General features: G+C 39.2%; 1 protein-coding gene across 4 annotated transcripts in view; it reads left to right on the forward strand.

Moving 5' to 3' along the window:
* pparg (peroxisome proliferator-activated receptor gamma) overlaps positions 1-18,940 on the forward strand; it is a 34,121-nt gene that overhangs the window by 9,640 nt on the left and 5,541 nt on the right. For 2 of the 4 annotated variants that reach the window (XM_073467473.1, XM_073467474.1), the window contains exons 2-5: positions 8,675-8,968; positions 9,353-9,519; positions 13,456-13,594; positions 18,104-18,303. In XM_073467473.1, the coding sequence (XP_073323574.1) occupies positions 8,677-8,968; positions 9,353-9,519; positions 13,456-13,594; positions 18,104-18,303 (798 nt within the window). In that variant the 5' untranslated portion in view covers positions 8,675-8,676. Of the gene's footprint in view, positions 1-8,671; positions 8,969-9,352; positions 9,520-13,455; positions 13,595-18,103; positions 18,304-18,940 lie in introns of all 4 variants that reach the window. The other 2 variants (XM_073467472.1, XM_073467471.1) reach the window with 1 other exon arrangement.

Here is an 18,940-nt window from a genome sequence, read left to right on the forward strand (position 1 = left end):
GAGTCGATGATTGACATTAGCAGACAAGCTTAGACCATGGATGTGTGATGAGAACTGGATACAGGCGTTCATTACTATGAAAATTGCTCAGTGGCACATGAAGTGACAAAAGCTCAACTTCCAAGTAGAACATTAACCGGATGTTCCCCACAGCTTCTGCATTGTATGGTCCAGCATGCACTCTAAAGACTTGAATGGGGATAAAATAATTTGATTATGTGGTTTTTCTAGACCTTTCAAATGTTACCGGACTAAATGGATCAAATTCTGACAGTGAAAAGAGTCATTTTTCGTGGATTGATGCCAAAAATGTTTCCACTGTTTTACAGCTTTTCCTTTACAATGTATGCTTATTGACTCATGTATTTTTGGGCCAGTGTGCATCATGTGACAATGCTGCAATTACATGGTTCGGCCACTATGTCAAATTAGCTTCAAAGCCTGCTGCTCTTCCTGGGGGCCTTGTTTCAATTGGTCCGTCTCCTTGGCCTCATGCCTTTGATAATTGTTTTACCTTCAATAGGAGCACTTTTGTAAAAAAATTTGCTTTGCATTTTTTGTGCATGCCTGCAAAGTCACGTAACTTAAATACAAACTGAAATGCAGGCAGAAGTTTCCCATTGTCACTGTCCAGAAAGATGAAACCACTTCTCTCTGGTTTGACCAGAAAACGTGAGTGAACATTGCTGCGATTTTATACAGTAGAATTTGAACAGATTTAGTGTAAGAGGTATACAGTCAGAGTTCTACTGGATGCTGTGCTTTTCAAAAGTTTATTTATTTCTAAAGGATAATTCACATAGATCAACATCACTGTGAAGTATCAGAGTTAGCCAAAGAGGCTCAATTTTGTTGTCCGCCAACCGGATGTTCAATCATGTGAGATTCTAAATAGCCTTTCTATCATTATGACAGATTGTACTGTGCTATATCTGCTATGAATGAAAACAAGAAGGATTAACTTGCTGCTACAACTGCTGAAATCTGTTCACTAAAATTATAATAATAATAATAATAATAATAGGAAACGGTGAGTGTTCCTCTCTAGTTTTCAAACCAACAGCTCTCACGTTCTGGTTAGAAAGTAGCTGCTATGATTTTCTCTGTAATTAAATCAGAGAAGCAGCAGGCTTGTATCGTGTTGGTATTGCATGAGGAGGCAGAAGTGAGTGCGTCACGGCTGTCACATCGACACTGAGTGACTGAACAGGGGGAGAGAAGTGCAACCAGAGAGGCATGATGAGGTCGCCTGTCAGAGTGAAGCAACAGGAAATCATCTGCATCTGATGTCTACCACCCTACACACACACACACACACACACACACACACACACACTCTCACAGAGACACTCACGCACACACACACTCACACAGGAGAAAGCATAAATACACTTTTACACACATGGGCACACATACACAAGTTTGAACTGTACCATTAAGAAGAGACCATTTGACCTAAAAAAGAAATGATGAAACCACATACATTTGAGCACACACACACACACACACACACACACACACACACACACACAAGCAGACCACATGATAGTTAGCTGTCTGAACTTCTGCTGAGCCCAGACTCTGTCAGAGAGAGAAAATATGTGTGTAGTTCCCTTTCTATTGGTCATCACTTCCTGAGGAAAAGCATGACCACACACACACACGCGCGCACACACACACACACACACACACACACACACACACACACACACACCGGTCTCTATCTACTGTCACTGCCACTGTCACTTCGTTACTGTTCAGTGAGCTGACACTGAACACTCTCTGAATTGAAACGGGAAGAACAGGGTGAGTGGACTGTCCTGTGCCCTGTCTGTGTGTGTGTGTGTGTGTGTGTGTGTGTGCGCGCGTGTGTGTCACTCAGTTCATCACGTTGAATCAATGCATGAGCTGTGGGTAGCTACATCTGATTAAAGGCTTTAGGTTGTCAGATAGATGCAGTGATACGACTGTAATTTTACGAAGTTGTGTGTTGAGTCCATTTCCACTTTTAGCTTTAACGCTCAGACATCAGTGCTTTATCAGTGAGATACTGTGCGTCAACCTGTTTTGTCTTCTCTCAGACACTTTTTCAGGTCACAAGCTTGCCTGTGTTGTAGTTTGGCTGTAGTTAGCTTAAAAACCTGCAGTTCAGAGATTTCTTATCCCTAATCGGGCCAAACAACAGAAAATCTGTAACTAGGTCATGTGAGGCAGCACCATATTCTTCTTTAGATAGTCTGTTATTTTGTGTTCTTGTGCAAATGCATGGACCAGGTGCTCTTATGAAATAAAACCACAAGGTACATTCAGAAATGAAGTAGAAAGTAATTGTTTTGGATTAAATAAAAAAGAAATCAAAGCTGCGTGTGCTTTTTCAAGAATGCAGAAAAGCACATTTTCTTCACTTTGAGCCCATTAATGAGAAGTGCCCTGCTGACCTCAGGTTCACCTGATGTTTCTCAGTGATCCTCTTTCCTGGAAGTTGAAACTCAAAATTATACGATAAATCAAATAGAAATCAGAGAAAAAGAGACATTGTCTATGTGCTGTCATACACAGAGTTGTGCCAAGCAGACAGAGATTGTGTGGTTTTTAACCTCCTGCTGCTTTGAAGTTCAGTGAGTAAATTCATTACCAACCGAGCAAGTGGGTTTTCAGACACGAGGAGACTCTCGTTTTTGTCGAGAGGGCAGTCCAAACCTCTAGCTGACACTTTGTGTGCACGCAGTTTTCCATCACTCTCCTGTTTGATCATTTAGGTGCAGAAAGGGGAAGGCCCTCTCAGGTATCTCTGCCTGTAGTGGCTTCACACCACCAAACACCAAAAAGTGCTAATTTCCTGAAGAGTGAGGGAGGGTGGCTGCTTTTTCAGCATTTTAACACTTCATGCTACTTTTTACAGACTGCTGTTTTTAGTGCTCAGGTTCTTTCACATTTAAACAACAATTACAATGAAGCAAAATGAATGCAAATAAAATGACATTTTATACATTTACATATACATATGTATATAGAAAATATGGAGAAAGAAAAATCATGTAAGTGGAACAAAATATAAATATTTAGATATGCGCATAAATATACAGTGTATGTGTGCAGGATGAATATATAGTGTGATGGAGTAAAATAGATATATATCCTGTGATGTGTACAGTTATACACAGGTAGTAATAGGTGAGATGTACAAGTACAAGTAGTGGCAGCATAAATTAGTTCAGTATAAAGCGACAGCCGTGTGTCAGTGTGGTGTGAGTAGTGTGTCATAAGTGTCTCAATAATTAAATGTGTTAAATCAGCTCTGTAGAAACAAAGCACAGCATTATGACAACACATGATCTTTCCACAGTATATCCCACAGTTTCCTCATGCTGGACTAAACAGGCAAGAACCAAGCCCACTTAATTTTTTTCAAAGAAGTTGTGGGGACTGTGAGGCAGACGTGCAGGCGGACATATCTTTTTGTTTTAGTCATTGACACTGAACCACATGCTGTTTTACATGAAGAGGTCAGGAAGTCACAGAGCTCTGTGCACTCACTCCCTCTGTCTCTGGCACACACACACACAGTCATACACAGGGGACGACTTTCATCTTAAAAATGACTTACTGTGCAAAAACAAAACACACACACCTTCTTCTAGAGAGGAAGCACTCTACAACATGTCATTTTGTCACCAGGATGTTATAAAGGCAACAACGAGGAAACTTGTCAAGTGTTGAGCAGAGCTAAATTAAGCAAATGTACAGCTCTGCTAGAGGGCACATATTTACACCTACTTTCACTCTGATGCACTAAGTTAAGTTGCATTCAAACACCATTTTCTATGAGTGTATGTCATCTCAATTTTAAAACTCTCATGTAGCAACCCAATTGTTTGTATCCAACAAAATTAATTCAAATATCAGCACGTTTCTATCAGTGCTGTTGATTGAAGGATTGTCTGCTGTGACATGTGTGTTGTGGTTCTCACCCTCAGAGAGTGAACATACTTTTCATTCAAACAAAAAAGATAAGAGTGTTAATGCTTCTGAATGCAGCGGGGCAGGTTCTGCCTTTTGTCCGACATAAATATACCAGACAGGCTTCGGTGACAACTGCTTTGCTAAACTGCTCCTCACCTTGTGCATTTTCTTTGTTGGTATGTTAAATAACTTACTGTGAAGGAGTGGAGGAGGCTTCTACACCCACTGAAAAAATTATGATGATGCCGGATGTTTTCGGCTTATTCATTCGGAGCTTTTTCGCCTTTTTTTGAGTATTGTTGAGTTTCGCAAGTGTATTTCCTTCTTTGGAACTTTTGCATGGAATCTAATAAAAAGTTTGTTCATTAAATCCAATAAAACTCCAGGTATTAATAGGACTTCACCCACTTTCTGTGAGGCAATCTCATCCCCAGCTTTGCTTCAGTCCATTTTGGACCGACATGTTGCTGCTGTGAAGAAACACGAACGCTAAAACATATTTCACTAGTTTTGCAACTTTGTCCCCGAAGGAAAGATTTCACATCTCTCTGTATGACCTCCCAGTTTCACCTCTTTTTCCTGCTTTCATAATGTCAGAGCAACTTCATTCCCTCTCCTGAAGTTAACTCTACAGTTTTTATAATGTTTTTTATGTTCCAGCTTTTGTGGTTCAGTCTGTACTTTTGTTCATTTCACTCCTGTCTCAAATCATCTCTTTGTCCGTTCAAAGATCCTTAAAAGATTTTAAATGAGAAGGTTGATAGAACCTCTACTGAGGTTGTGAAAAGTATCAATACTGAGATTTTTAATCGATACCACATGTTTAAAATGATACGATCTCTGTTTATCAAATACTCAATAGCATCTGTATATATGTATATACACACATATATATATATATATATATAGATATATATATACACACATATATATATATATATATATACATATGTATGTATGTATGTATGTAGCGAAGTTACATATGTAGCAAAGTTACCAGAACTTCTGGTATTGTGACAACCTTAATCTTTACAGTGTGCATCGGCCCACACACACACTGTCAGTCCGGCCGGTCGGTACAGTAGCTTGCCAGACCTGCCTGCCAGTTTGCCGTTGGCCTATTGTTATTATGTCATGAATGAGGCAATAGCTGATAGAAAGTCCTCCTACACGTTGTACTCTCGCCTGGAAGACAAGTTCTGACCTGTGGAAATCTGAGACCTGGCAGGAGACGCTGGCACAACTGTCACGCACGTGCTCACTCAAACATACGCATACACACACACACACACACACACACACACCTTTGCAAACATAGTACAAACTGCTTAAAACTTACTAATCTGTCACCTTTTATAATGTCTGACAGGCTGTTTGCCCACACAGCACTCACAGATACAAACATGTTGAATTCAGTAGATTCTGTACTACACTCTTAGAGGACAAGTTACAGTACAAACTTGTTTTCATGACATGATTTAAGCACCATGGTTTAACTGCCAGGCTGCAGCCGCCTTCCTTTTTTTTTCTTTCTAAGTTGTGTTGAAGAGCCTGCTGAGTACCGAGCATGAATTTCCTAAGATAAGGGGTTTTTCTTGAGGCCTCTCGGGTGCAGTTTGGTTTCTTGAAGTGGTCTGGGGACTCGCTCTCTGTCACCCCCTTTCACTTTATCTCTCTAGAGCTCTCTCTCCCACTTGATTTCTGTCTCCAGATGTACTCGATGCCAACCAGGACACAAGTTGCTCCAATGCTCCGTCTATTTTAGGTTCGGATCGGCTGGCTACTGGCCAACAAACGGAAAAATAACCAGGTTTCTCTGGTTATAAATAGTCAGCATTTTCCCCTGTAGCAGCTTCCAAGGCAGTGGAAGCTACAGCCGGCTGACACACACACATACACACACACACACACACATGGATATGCACACACTCCTCTTTCTCCCTCTTGTTCTGAAACAATGTCAGAGTCGAATTTTAAGTGGATCCCCCGCTAATTTTCACTGCCGCAGTCCAAACAAGTAAAAAGGAAACAATAAGTAGTTGAGAAAGGAGGATGTTTGCTCCGCGGGGATGTTTTGCCAAGTAATTTGGAGCCGAGTCAAGCTGTTTCTATACCTGGTGCTACTGTGCCATCGGAGTATTGCTATTTTAGTTTTGTCCTGTTGCATAATTCATCGCATTCTTTGTTACATTTTTTTCCAAATCAGGCACTCGAGGTTGATTAGCGGAGGTTTATTTTGAGAATCAGTGTTGGTTACAAAAGGTTGTTTGGCAGGCCAGGTGGTTCAGTGCAAAGACCTTTTACTCTATTGATTATTTATAAACTGTTGCTGGTTTGTCTCTTCCTTTTTCTTGAGTTTAAAACAAGGTCAGAATTCAAGCATGGCATTCACGTGGGAAAACTAAATTGTTCCCAGTATTTATATTTAGAAAACAAATGTACCAGCCTTTTCCTTTCTACTGTGGAAAACTATTCTGACTTTAAATTTAACATGAAAAGATTTTTAATTTGGGAGAGAGAGCAAAAATCCTTATGTCTTAAAGGATAACTCTGGTGATGTTTTATATTCCTCTTTTTCTTGTCAACAAATTCCAACTTAGACCAAAACCAACAAGCTAATGATCGTACTAATAACAATCATCTGAGTATCCAAACCCTGATACAGCTTATCCAATGTGCCATAGATCTTAATTATGTGCATAAACTATTAAAAATACACAAAATGAACCACGTGGCCGCACTGGGTGACTTGTTCTGTCATAACAACGAGACACTGTGGTGAATTTTAGTCGATCCCACCCACACCAGCCTGCTGCAGTATATTCTCACAAGAGCATCAAATATGTATTAATCCACAAGCTAAAATAGTCCCCAGCAAATACACTCACTACTACTAATGGAATAAAGTTTGCTAAAAAAAAGCTGTTTTAAAAACAGAACTGTATATGTGTTGCCATATTTTAGTAGGGTAGGGAAGACAGAAATATTGTGAGGCACATTGTTGGTTTTGGACTTTTAATTGGATTTTTCTGGATGTTTTATCCTTTAATATAACATTTGTCAGTTTTATGTCGCCTTATTTTCAAGAATATGATCTTCACTGCCTTTAGTTTGTAATCGATTGAAACACACATATCTGTAAGGCCTGTAGTTTTCAAATACCATATTAACAAATAAATACATCCCATAAAGAAGATATTGTAAAAATCTCTGCATCACCAAAAGTTGTACAAACTTAACCCTGATTAAAGAGCCGTGTGTGGTTTGCTTTTCTGTGGATTGCAGTCATGGTGACTGGACTTTGACCATCTCGCCAGATTTCCCTCATCCAATGTCTGATCTGAGTTACATATTATAATGACTGTAGAGCATTCATTCATTTGTAAGTGTAGTGAAATAATAATAATAATATGTTTTTGTCAACAGAATTGATTAAAAGACCAAAACAAACAATGAATTGATCCTAAAGACAAGTGTGTGTAGCTGATTTTTGTTGCGGTACTGAAGTTAATAAAATAGTCCCAAATGTTCAGCACAAGACATGGAGTTGCACTGCTTTTTCCATTGATCGCCCGGTGGCACATGTAGCCACATCTGATGCCTTTTTGAAGCAGCAGTGCCTGAAGCAACGAGTCTCAGTGTGATCAGAGCTTCTCAATATATGTAGGCCCTGTAATTTGTTTTGTGTCTATCCCATAAACATCGCCTGCTGCTGTAAATTCTTGATAGTGCTCCAAATCCACGGCTAAAAATAGGCCCCAACAACTCAGCACTTATTGCACTTGAGTAACGTTGACTTAAAACCACAGTGTCCAGCTTTTTTAAGGAAATTATTAAGCCATTTTTTACATATATTTGTGAACTTTTTGAAAGTATTTAGTACATATGTAGTAGGGATAAATGGGCTTGCAGCTAATAGCCACTGAAAGGTATGAAAGTCTGGAAGTATTGGAAGAGGAACAAACGCATTGTTGGTCACCAGCTACGTATATCCTTTAATAATGCTGACTACAGTCTTCCTAAGAAATAATAATAAAATCCCTAGAAGTTGAAACAGCTATTGTGAGTAGCAACCCAGTTCTTAATGAACAATCAGTAACACATTTCAGCATTCAGAACATGCAGTCTGACATGAATCTCTGACATCCTTGACCTGACAGACTGAGGCTCAAACTGTCCCTGCTTTCGGGGTGCTTTGGTTGAGCAATCACACGTCGTGCCACCCAAACAGCAACAGAGGAAGACAGTGTTTTGAGCTAAAGAGACGTTCCTCAGGGTTCGTCTTGTACTCCCTGTGACACAATCTGACTCCTTGTTCTAGATAACAGACTGCAGGAATGAGCTGGGGGTCCGGTGTTGTGTGTGTGTGTGTGTGTGTGTGTGTGTGTGTGTGTGTGTGTGTGTGTTTGTGTGTGTGCATTGTTTATATTTTGGGCGTTTCTGAACGGACATATTGAATCATTAACATTATGACAAACTCAGTATGTGGGCTTGTTTATGACTTTTTTCATAGTCATCGTTCTTCCTCTGTTTCTCATTTCCTTTTCTATCTCATCCTCCCTTCTCTCTCCTTCTCTCCAACTCTTCCTCCTCCTCCCCTCCTCTCTCAAGATCTTCTAAGTGCTGTTTTCTTTTAACAAGGCCACATACAGTCAACAAAGGATATTGCGTCAGCTGTTGCGTCACTGCTTCATCTCTCTCTCCACAGCAGACATGGTGGACACCCAGCAGCTCCTTGCCTGGCCTGTCGGATTCAGTCTCAACGCCGTGGACCTGTCAGAGCTGGACGACAGCTCCCACTCCCTTGACATGAAACATTTGTCCACATTGGACTACACCTCCATCTCCTCCTCCTCCATCCATTCCTCGCTGTCTTCCACGCTCGTATCCTGCATGTCCCCCGCCGCCGTGGCCTATGACCCCAGTCCACCGCAGAGCGAAGAACACCTGACCAACATGGACTACACAAACATGCACAGCTACAGGACAGAGCTGGACACACACAGTAAGTCCAGTCTGTGGAATTGGTGGCTAACCAGAGCTGAATCTGTTTTCTTTATGCTGATTATGTGCACACACACCAAGCTTTACAGCAAAATTTTTCTGCAGTGGTGGAAAATGAATCTTTCACAACTTGTTTGCAGTCGATCAAGTCTTCGCACGAGAAAGCTTGAATGCAAAAATGCATCAAGTTTATAATTTAGTGAAGAGTTGATCAAGATCTTGACTTGTGCTGACACATGAGAATAGTTCTTTCTAGCCAGTTAGAGATTACAGGAAGAGGTGAAACCAACAGGGCATTAAACCTGAAAATGTGCATAAGAGGTCAAGTAAGAAAGTTCTGCCTACTCAGTATCCTGCCTGCCTGATGATGTCTTTCTTTTATCAGACACGATCAAACTGGAGCCGGAGTCACCTCCACAGCTCTCTGACAGTCCCGTGTTCTCCAAGCTCCAGGACGATACTCCGGCGTCAGCGCTGAACATCGAGTGTCGTGTGTGTGGAGACAAAGCCTCAGGGTTTCACTATGGCGTCCATGCCTGCGAGGGCTGTAAGGTAGGATAACATAAGGTGTACTGTGGGAGAATGTATAGCATGTGTTTAAACACTAGATTACACCAGAGGCAAATATTGTACTTTTTATTCCCCTAATACGACTACCACTTTTGCAGATATAGTTTAATAATACAAAGTACAATCAATCAATAAATAATAATGTAATATTTTTAAGACTAAACGTTATTGATCCCTGAGAAGAAATTGTTCAAGCTACCCAAAAGATTAACTATATAAAGTAAGTAAGCAAGTAAGTTAGACCAACTTTACCAGCTTCAACATTAAAGTGATGAACATATGTATGTATCAATAATTGTAATCTAATTATATTTATTTATAATTTATTCATGGCACTTTAGCTTTTTTTCTGATGCTTATACTTTTGTCTTCTTACTAAAGTAAAAATGTGAATGAATGACTTTAGCTCGTAACAGAGTATTCCTACAAGATCTGAGTACCTCTCCAACCTGTGCTCAAAAAACCTGTTTAAGCAAAACTATTTTTGCCCTCTGAGCTTGCATTGTGACGAAGGAGAACTTTTTAAACTTGAAAAATAGTAGGGAAAACATACAACTATTTTTGCTTAAATAATACTCCGTTCTGCTCCGAAAGTTACAATCTGACATTATTGGCCCCAGGCTCAAACTGTCCCTGTTGTCTGGGTGCTTTGGTTTTGAAATCACACAGCCAGCCATCAACAGGGCTCTGCTGTCACAATGTTATTTCTTTTTCAAGTAGATTTCTTTGGACAAAATCAGTTCTTCTCTCTTTATTCGATTAATTCTGGCCACATGAGAAATGCATATTATGGTTTAAATTGCAGTGCACAGCAGTGGAAAATAATTTGATTACTGCTCTCGAAAGGTAATGCTCAAGATCTAGAAGGAAAACAATTGACAGTCGTACCACTTCAGAGTCATGTCAGGAAATGGTAAAGGGTGTAGCCATTTCTACTGCCAGTCTCTTTTTTTCGTTACTGTGTTTCACTCTTCGGTGAAACATGTTGGTGGAATAAATAATTCTATACTGCATGGAGACCTGCAAGTGTACAGTTTTTCATCCTTTTGATGTCTGTCACTTTAACCACAAGACCCATACACTGTTTTCCACTCTGCAAGGGCTCATCAAGGCTCGTTTTTATACACCCGGCCCCTTAAACCCTCTGTCTGTCTGTCTGTCTGTCTGTCAGTACAGAGTATAAATAACTAATAGAGTGGGGGTGAAGTTTCACACTTATTTCCATTTTCTTTGAAATATTGAGACATGATAAGAAAAGGAGCTATAAATTGTGACTCTGTCCTCTGAAGACATATGAGATGGATTCTCAAAAGCAGCAACACTACTACGTATGCGTTTTTTATTTTTTTTCCACAAGTGTGAATTTACTCTAGGCTGATTATAAACAAAAGAAACTGTACATGCTGTGTTTCTATCACCTTCAGCAAGTCTTTGCAGCATAAGAGAAGCTCCCTTTAAGACTTTGAATAGAATACACTAGATTTTGTTAGATTAGGTTACTTTATTTTTACTAGACAACTAAATTAGAGATCATCTGAGGATCTAAATGTTATTCAAGGTTACAACAGTTTTTTTTTTTTTTTCAATTTAAATATGAAACTTTTTCCATTGCATTCTGGAATAAAAAAAACATTCACTATGATATCATCAAAAACAAAGGGAACCGTGATATGCACCGAGGGACCAAAAAAATAGAAACACCTGCATGATGTAACTCAGTGAGATAATTACATGACACATTTCACCATGAACAAGGACATTATTTTTTAGATCCTGCCAACATACACCAACCTGCTGCCGTAATCCTTATTAGCAAAACAAATCAGTGACTAAATATAGTCCCCAACAAATAAGCTATTTACTCCTGTTTGAGGAGCAGTTTTTCAAAACTACAGTGAGCATCCTTTTAGCCTGTTTTAAAAATGAAAGTATGTGTTTGTGACAGGAAGAGGAGTGCGCTGTTGTAAAAAGTAAAGATTTTGTGTTAAAATATGACATATGGTAAAAGTGAAAGTCATCCACACAAATAGTTGAGTAAAGGTCTTTAAGTGTCTGACAATAAATATGATGAAGTATCAGGAGTATTTTTCTGGCAATAAACGGACTCAAGTATCAAAAGTACAAGTAAAAGTAAAGAAATATATACATGTATGTACTGTTTATACGGTACACGATTGGTGGATTATCAGTTACACAGTACTTGAGTAAATGTACTTAGTTACATTTCATCACTGGCTGAGAGCCACACACAGGGATCAGTACAAGGATGTTGAAAAGTATTGAGACACAGACTAACACATTTTCTGAGATAAGTAATAGACAAAATACAGAACAGCACCAGGTTATCCCTTTAAAATGCTCAACTTTCTTTTAAAATTACTGCTTTTTGTTTGTGCGTTGACTCAATTACACAATATGTTTTAAAGCTTTATATTGTGTTGGAATTGTAATGGACTGCATTGTACTAAAAGGTGTTCACAACAAAAGTATTAAAAACAACTTTCAGACTGGTGACAAATTAAAGGAAAAACCTGAATGACTGAGCGGAGAAACAGAAGTGCACACGTTTTCATACAAGACACAAGCAGGCATTGAATGGTTTAATGAGAAGAGAAACGATATGAATGGGAGAATGGGAAGAGTTCCAGAGGGTGGGCGGGTTATGTTGGTTTTTCCTTCAAATAATCACCCATCTCTTTTTTTTTAATACAAGCAAATACAACAACACTAGTCACAGCCTTCATCATTACAATAGAGTTAAATTGGCACCTCTCTGACACTGCAGGGACTGTTGTGTTGGATTTACTATAAGGCACAAGGGTTTCTTTTTTTTTTGTCCACTCAGTTTAAGTCATACTATACCTTCAGAGGCTGAATGAAGGTAAGGTACAGAAGTCATTGTTCTGCTGAAGTCTCAGGGGAGACTCACCAGAAGAGGGGGTCAGCCAAGCAGGCAAACGCTTAATTGTTTCAAAACAGAAAACATTCTTTATTGAGGTGGAGTCTTGACCCCCTTTAACTTCCTCTTTCTTTAAATAACCTACAATTAAAAAAAGGAACATCTGTGGATCCCAGGAATGCAGATTCCAAACACACCAGCGTTCACGTAGAGTCCAGATGTTGATTTGTATGCTGACAGGAAAAACCTCTCCTCATAAAGCTTACAGCCCTCAGGTTTTTCTTTTTGAGTCTATTTGACTTCAATTCATCTTTCCATTAGCTTTCTTAGTCAGCATAGACAAACACCGCTGCTGTCAACAAACTCGTGACTGTGCAGCGTAGGAGTGAGCGTTGGGAGTTTGACCAAGGCTGCATAGTTAATAGCTGAGATAAGCACAAGTCTTATGGCTCCCTTGGTCCTAAGGTTGAAAACATCAAAGCACGAATCCACCCTGAAACACAATTGCCTTTAAACAGACTGATTGACTTCCTAACAGATTAGAAAGAGCCAGATATCTAATCTCCATTTATCAGTCAATAGATGCTGCATGGAGCCAACAAGAAACTTGAATCACATGACGAATATTGAAGTAGAGCATTTAAAACCAAAATGGTTTGTTATGCTTTTAAAGAAAAAGAGTATCTATTTTGCCATTTCATCTGTTCTCTTTTCTGTCCCATTTTCTTTTAGGTTTTCTCAGTTACAGAAAACCTAGAATACAGATAAAAGTGTTATTTTATGTATTTATAAGGTTTCTACAGTACTAGGAAAAGAAGAAGAATGAAATAAATCGTCTCTCAATCATATTTTTTCCATTTTATTAAAGATAATGGTTACATTAAAGCGCATATTTCCTGCTGAAGCGTGTCAGAAACCTCTTACCAGTTCCTAGAAAAAGGAGCATGATCAGCAGTGTAGAGCAAATGTCTTCAGTGGCGATATCTGAAGTAATTCTCTTTCTTTTTTTTTCTTCGTAGGGTTTCTTCAGACGCACAATCAGGTTAAAGTTGGTGTACGATCACTGTGATCTTCACTGTCGCATTCACAAGAAGTCCCGCAACAAATGCCAATATTGTCGCTTCCAGAAGTGCCTCAACGTCGGCATGTCACACAACGGTAAGATAGTGAAACTCTCCTACACACCTTTTAGAAAAGAAAGTGTACAATCACAGTACGTATGCCGTGCTTGATTCATTTGTAATAAGATAAATAGATATATATTACAAATGAAACATTTACAGTTAGGCCATGAAAAGCTGAAAAGTTTCTGTACATTCAGGTGTCTTCATGCTCACTAAATAAGCAGATGCTGTTTCAGACAAATTCTTCTCTGAGGCTCAGGAAACGCCTCCTTGCAGGCCACCTCTTTTGATGCCCTCTGAGAACAGCAGCAACTTTTTCACCACGCTGCTGCCAATTTGGTCTTTGAGGTGTGGTGGTGATATATGCAGCATATGCAAGTGCACCACTGTCTTATTTGTTGCCATTTGCTTCCTCTGTGGTCTTCGTCCTGTGTCACTACCCTCGGGTCATGCTTCAGTTCCCAGCACTTGTGCAATGTACCTGCACCCCCAACAGATTGCCAGAATCGAAACAGCAGAAAGTCACTGTGTTGAGATGTTTGGTAAACTGAACAATTGAGCCACAGTAATCACTAGACTGGTTTTCTTTTCTTCACCTGAATATTTTTCTTTAATCAATAGACATATACTTATTGTTTACAGTATGTTTGTACATCAGTGATGTTATCTCTGGTCAAATGGTCATTGTGCTGCCTTCATGGGCCTGTCAGAAATGTCGTAACTACAACCTGAGTGTGTTGGAACAATATAAAATAGGTTGCATATGACAGAAGTGGTCGGGATTTTACAGAATCCCAAAGTTTATTTGTCTACGACATTTTTTCTGCAGTTTGTTCTGTTGTTTTATCAGCACATTAATATACACTGTTGTAAATTTAAGCATCAATTTCAGTTACAGATTACAAGCAAGACCAGTTTAAAACACAAATTGCAATTTGCAAATGATCATGTGCAAGCCTTGTTCAGCCATGATGCACCCATACAGGTGTTCTCACCTACAGTAAACACACCAGGTCTGGGTAGAACTGCACTGAATACTGCAAGGCTGCCGAGACCTCCCACGCTCACACACCTGTGGGCCGATCATTTGTGCCATCAATCCACCTGCAGTTTCCTGTTGCTTTACTACTGTTTAGATTCCATAACTGTGTTTAAGGTTTTCATTCGCTTTGCATTTTAGATTTACAGACAACAAATAACTGAGCTCAGGTGTGATTATAACTGCATTATGTATTTATTTGAAATGAGTCAAACTTTTCCCTCTGCACTTCCTGCCATCATACATGCTGTCTCTCTCCTCTAGTTTGAAATAATCAGAGCTAGCCACTGAAAAACAAGTGGCTTTTCATCAGACAGCAGATCACTAGCTCCAGAATGGAAGTACAATATCTAGAGAAATCTTTTACGTAATCATAAAACTCCTTTTCCCTCCTTTGTTTCCTCAGACATGATCGTTCAGCGGTAGAATAAGTTGTTGCCTTTGTTGTCCACTTGAGCACATCAAGCCTGTTTTTATATCTTGATGACTCTCCTCCCCAGGTGAGTTTCATCATGAATGTCACGGCTGTGTAGGCGTGCACAGGTTGTGCTTGACTGACATCTCCCTGACTCGCCTGTTAGTTTTGTTGCACCTGTTTGGGTGGGACTGCATTAACTCTTTATGCACAAACTTTGAGGGATTTCTGAAAATGACCAGCATAGCTTTGCACAACTTGAGTCTGAAACTCACAGTTACCTTTCGTCCAACAAAAGTGCTTCCTACCCTGCACTGAAGAAATATCTGGTGGACAGGTCTGAGATCATAAATCTCTCTAGTGCATCACAGTTTCTATTGGCTGGCCATGCACATTTATACAGTCTGTTACATACTTACGTCATTTAAAGATAAAGTTAGCAAAAGATAATTATTAAATTATTTAAAAATATTTACAGAGATGCAAGTGTTATGTTCTTATACAAGATTTTGCCTGGTAAAATGTACTTTAATCTGCAACATCTCACTTCAGTTATTTAGCCTGCTGAGGGGAAGTTAGACAGGAACTAACACCTACTAATAGTAGTTTTCCGCAACGAAGAGTGATATCCAGAGTGACAGCTTTTTTAAAAACTGGTGAAACCAGATAAATAACTAGACACCTACGTGAGTGCACAGGAGCCCTATCTGCACCACGTTTCAACTAGAGCTGCAAGGATTAGTGGATTAATCGATTAGCCGAAAAAAAGGGAATTGCCAACTAGAATGGCCTCATGTAGAGCACATAACTCCACCAAAGTACTCACTCAATGATCCCAGCTGCCTAAATAATCTGGATTTTTTCTTTTCTTTTTTTTTTAACTAAGATTCATGCATTATTTCCTTGAGAAAAAAAATCCTGGATTCGTCCCTTTATCTGGATCCACACCAAAAGTTAGTGGGGTCCATTCTGGGCTAAGACCCATCCTCCATCGAGGTTTCATGGAAAAGCCCTCAGTAGATTTTGTGTAATCCTTCTAACCAACCAACCAACAAAAGAACATGTTGGCAGAGGTAACTATTTTGATAATCTCTCAGTAATTTTTTGAGCAAAAATGTCAAACACTTGCTGATTCCAGCTCCTTCAATGTTTCAAACATTTGCTGCTTTTCTTTGTAATTTATGATAGTGGATGAAGAATATTTGGGTTTTGGACTGTTGAATGGATAAAGCAATTTAAGAGATGAATTTGGGCTCTGGAAAATTGTGATGAGCATTTTTCAAAAAGATGTTTACACTTTACTCACAATTAATCGATTAATTGTGAAAATAATCGGCAGACTAAGATTTTCTTTTCATCTACCGACCTGTGTAACAAACAGTGTGTGGTCTAATTTTCATGAGCATCAAGCTGAATTTCTGATATTTTTGAACCATCCTCATTTTGCGTTGTGTCAAACGACTGCTATTTTTCAGATTTATAAAAGATGCATTACATTGTGGGATTGTTTGCAGAAAATCCCGGCCACTGCGAAAAGTGTGCTTTATCCACACGGTGTGTACCCATGTCATTCTCTGCCCTTTACTGTGACGCTGGTATTGCGATTTGAGGGACATTACGGCTCTGTGGTATACACTGGAGGCTTTTGTATTTACAGCATGCTATCACACAAAAATCTACTTAATTGTTTGTTCTCTCCTGCCACTTCACATCTCTGTCCCTGTCCCTGCCTCGTCCTTCCCCCATGTCACTCTTAAGTTATTTCACGAGGTTCAGCTTTGTAGGTCGGCTCTGTGTGGGTTTTTATTTAATCAATGATTGACATCTCACAGTACATAGACCGCAACTGATTTCTCCAACTTGCTGTGTCACCGCTGCGGGCTCATTGCCAGCTGGTGGTAGGGCCACTTTAGTTTGTATTCATTTGCTTAAGGTGTGCATTTATCACACAGTCAGCATTACGCAACCACGTACACACTGCAGTAAATGCCGAGCGCAGGTTTGAATGGAGGGATAATTAATGACTTCCACTAACAGAAAAAAGTTGTGTGTAACAATTTCGTAACTCAGCATCAGCATTCAGTGAGATTATAAAGAACATTTTCACCACATTGACCATAAAATCTAGATTATATTTAGATGTTTGTGAAGCGTGATACCACTTGAATAGATTATTATAAACCTGAGTAATGAATCTACTTTTGAACCAAGATTTTAAAGTGGTATACCTACTTTCATGATCAATGCAGCAGCTAAATAGAGAAACCGTTTCACATCTAGTAAAACAGTGACATTAATACAATATAAGTGATGTAACAATGTACAAGGTAAGCTAAATGTAATACATCCAGCCGCAACAAGTGGAAATAAACACAGAGGAGAATAGAGACTTGGTTTTAAAATGTATGAGGTCGTTTTTCAGGTTTAGCGATGAGTTGTGGAAACATATCACCGATACAAAAGATACATAAACACATTATGGAAGGAAAGTGCATTTGGAATTGCTTCATAAAACACACGTCATAAAACCACAAGTGGAAAATTTGTTACGCATTGATGCCAATTTTCCTTTTGATTGATTAGTGTGTTGGCGAAAGCTGTGTGACTCATTTGTAGAAGTTGTAGAGCAAACCAAAGTTATTCAATTTAATATCACATACAGCTAAGTAAAACAGGAAAGTGTCACATTTGAAAAGCTGGGTTAGGCTTGGTGTTTCTGCTTGATAAAGTGATGTCAGAATAGTTGCCGCTTATATTTCTGTTAATTTACAAATAGATTGCTGTAATGGGACTTTGGAGACTGAATCTCAGTGCTCTCTTTGAATCAGACATATCAAATTTGCATACGTGTTCAGAAAAGAAATCATATGAATCGCTGCTTTTCTTTGTTGTTTGCCTAAAAAAAAGTAAAGCGAAGTCTTTTAAAATTTCACAGTAGATGGACTGTACATTTAATGCTTGTATGTGTCATGGGCATGTAGTCCATGAGCGTGTTGTTGATCCATGTGCTCTTTTTTACTGTATCTGCCTGCCTGTGTCTGTCCGTACGCTAATGTGTGTTGTTTCTGTCTGTCTGTTTCCTTTCCCAGCCATTCGTTTTGGCCGGATGCCCCAGGCTGAGAAGGAGAAACTGCTGGCTGAGTTCTCGTCCGACATGGAGCACATGCACCCTGAGGCAGCAGATCTGAGAGCTCTGTCCCGGCATCTGTACGAGGCCTATCTGAAATACTTCCCCCTCACCAAGGCCAAGGCCAGGGCCATCCTCTCTGGGAAGACCGGCGATAACGCGGTAGGCAGCACTGCCTTAATTCTACTCTACTTTTATATATTTGTATGTATAATGAGGAGGAGTACTGCATATTTCTTGCTTATAGATTATATTCACAGGTTACTGTCAGTATAGTGTGTACTGTACAACACATTTTAGACTCATCTTGGCTGTTTGACCAGTTTCTCCATCCCTGTTGGCTTTTTTTCCACCTTTATAGATGTGTACTGTGCGAATTTGACCAAAATATGTATGTTTTTTTATGATTTTCAGTCTCAGAATATCACAAGCAATCCAACCACCAGACAGCACATATTGTCCATTTATACTTAAACATAACCAATCAAAAAGAGCAATATAGCAGAGCAAAAATCACATAATTTTGTATGCTTCCAAAACTATAATAATATTACATAAAAACACCTTTTTTTATGATGTAAAATCTCAATATCTTCACTTACACGTGCATTATATCAGAGATAGAATTTAAGATGTGATGGTGGTAAACAACACAAATTTAAAATTAAGGAGTTTGAAAACTTTTGAACTTATTTTTTGCCAGCATTGGCTTCATGTTACTGCATTCAGTTTAGTTCGAACAAGCTCTTTTATTGCTGCTCCAACAGGAAAAGTGGACCGACTGGTTTTTACAGGTCTT

The sequence above is a fragment of the Pagrus major genome, chromosome 6 (genome assembly GCF_040436345.1).
Source record: "Pagrus major chromosome 6, Pma_NU_1.0".
NCBI lineage: Eukaryota > Metazoa > Chordata > Actinopteri > Spariformes > Sparidae > Pagrus > Pagrus major.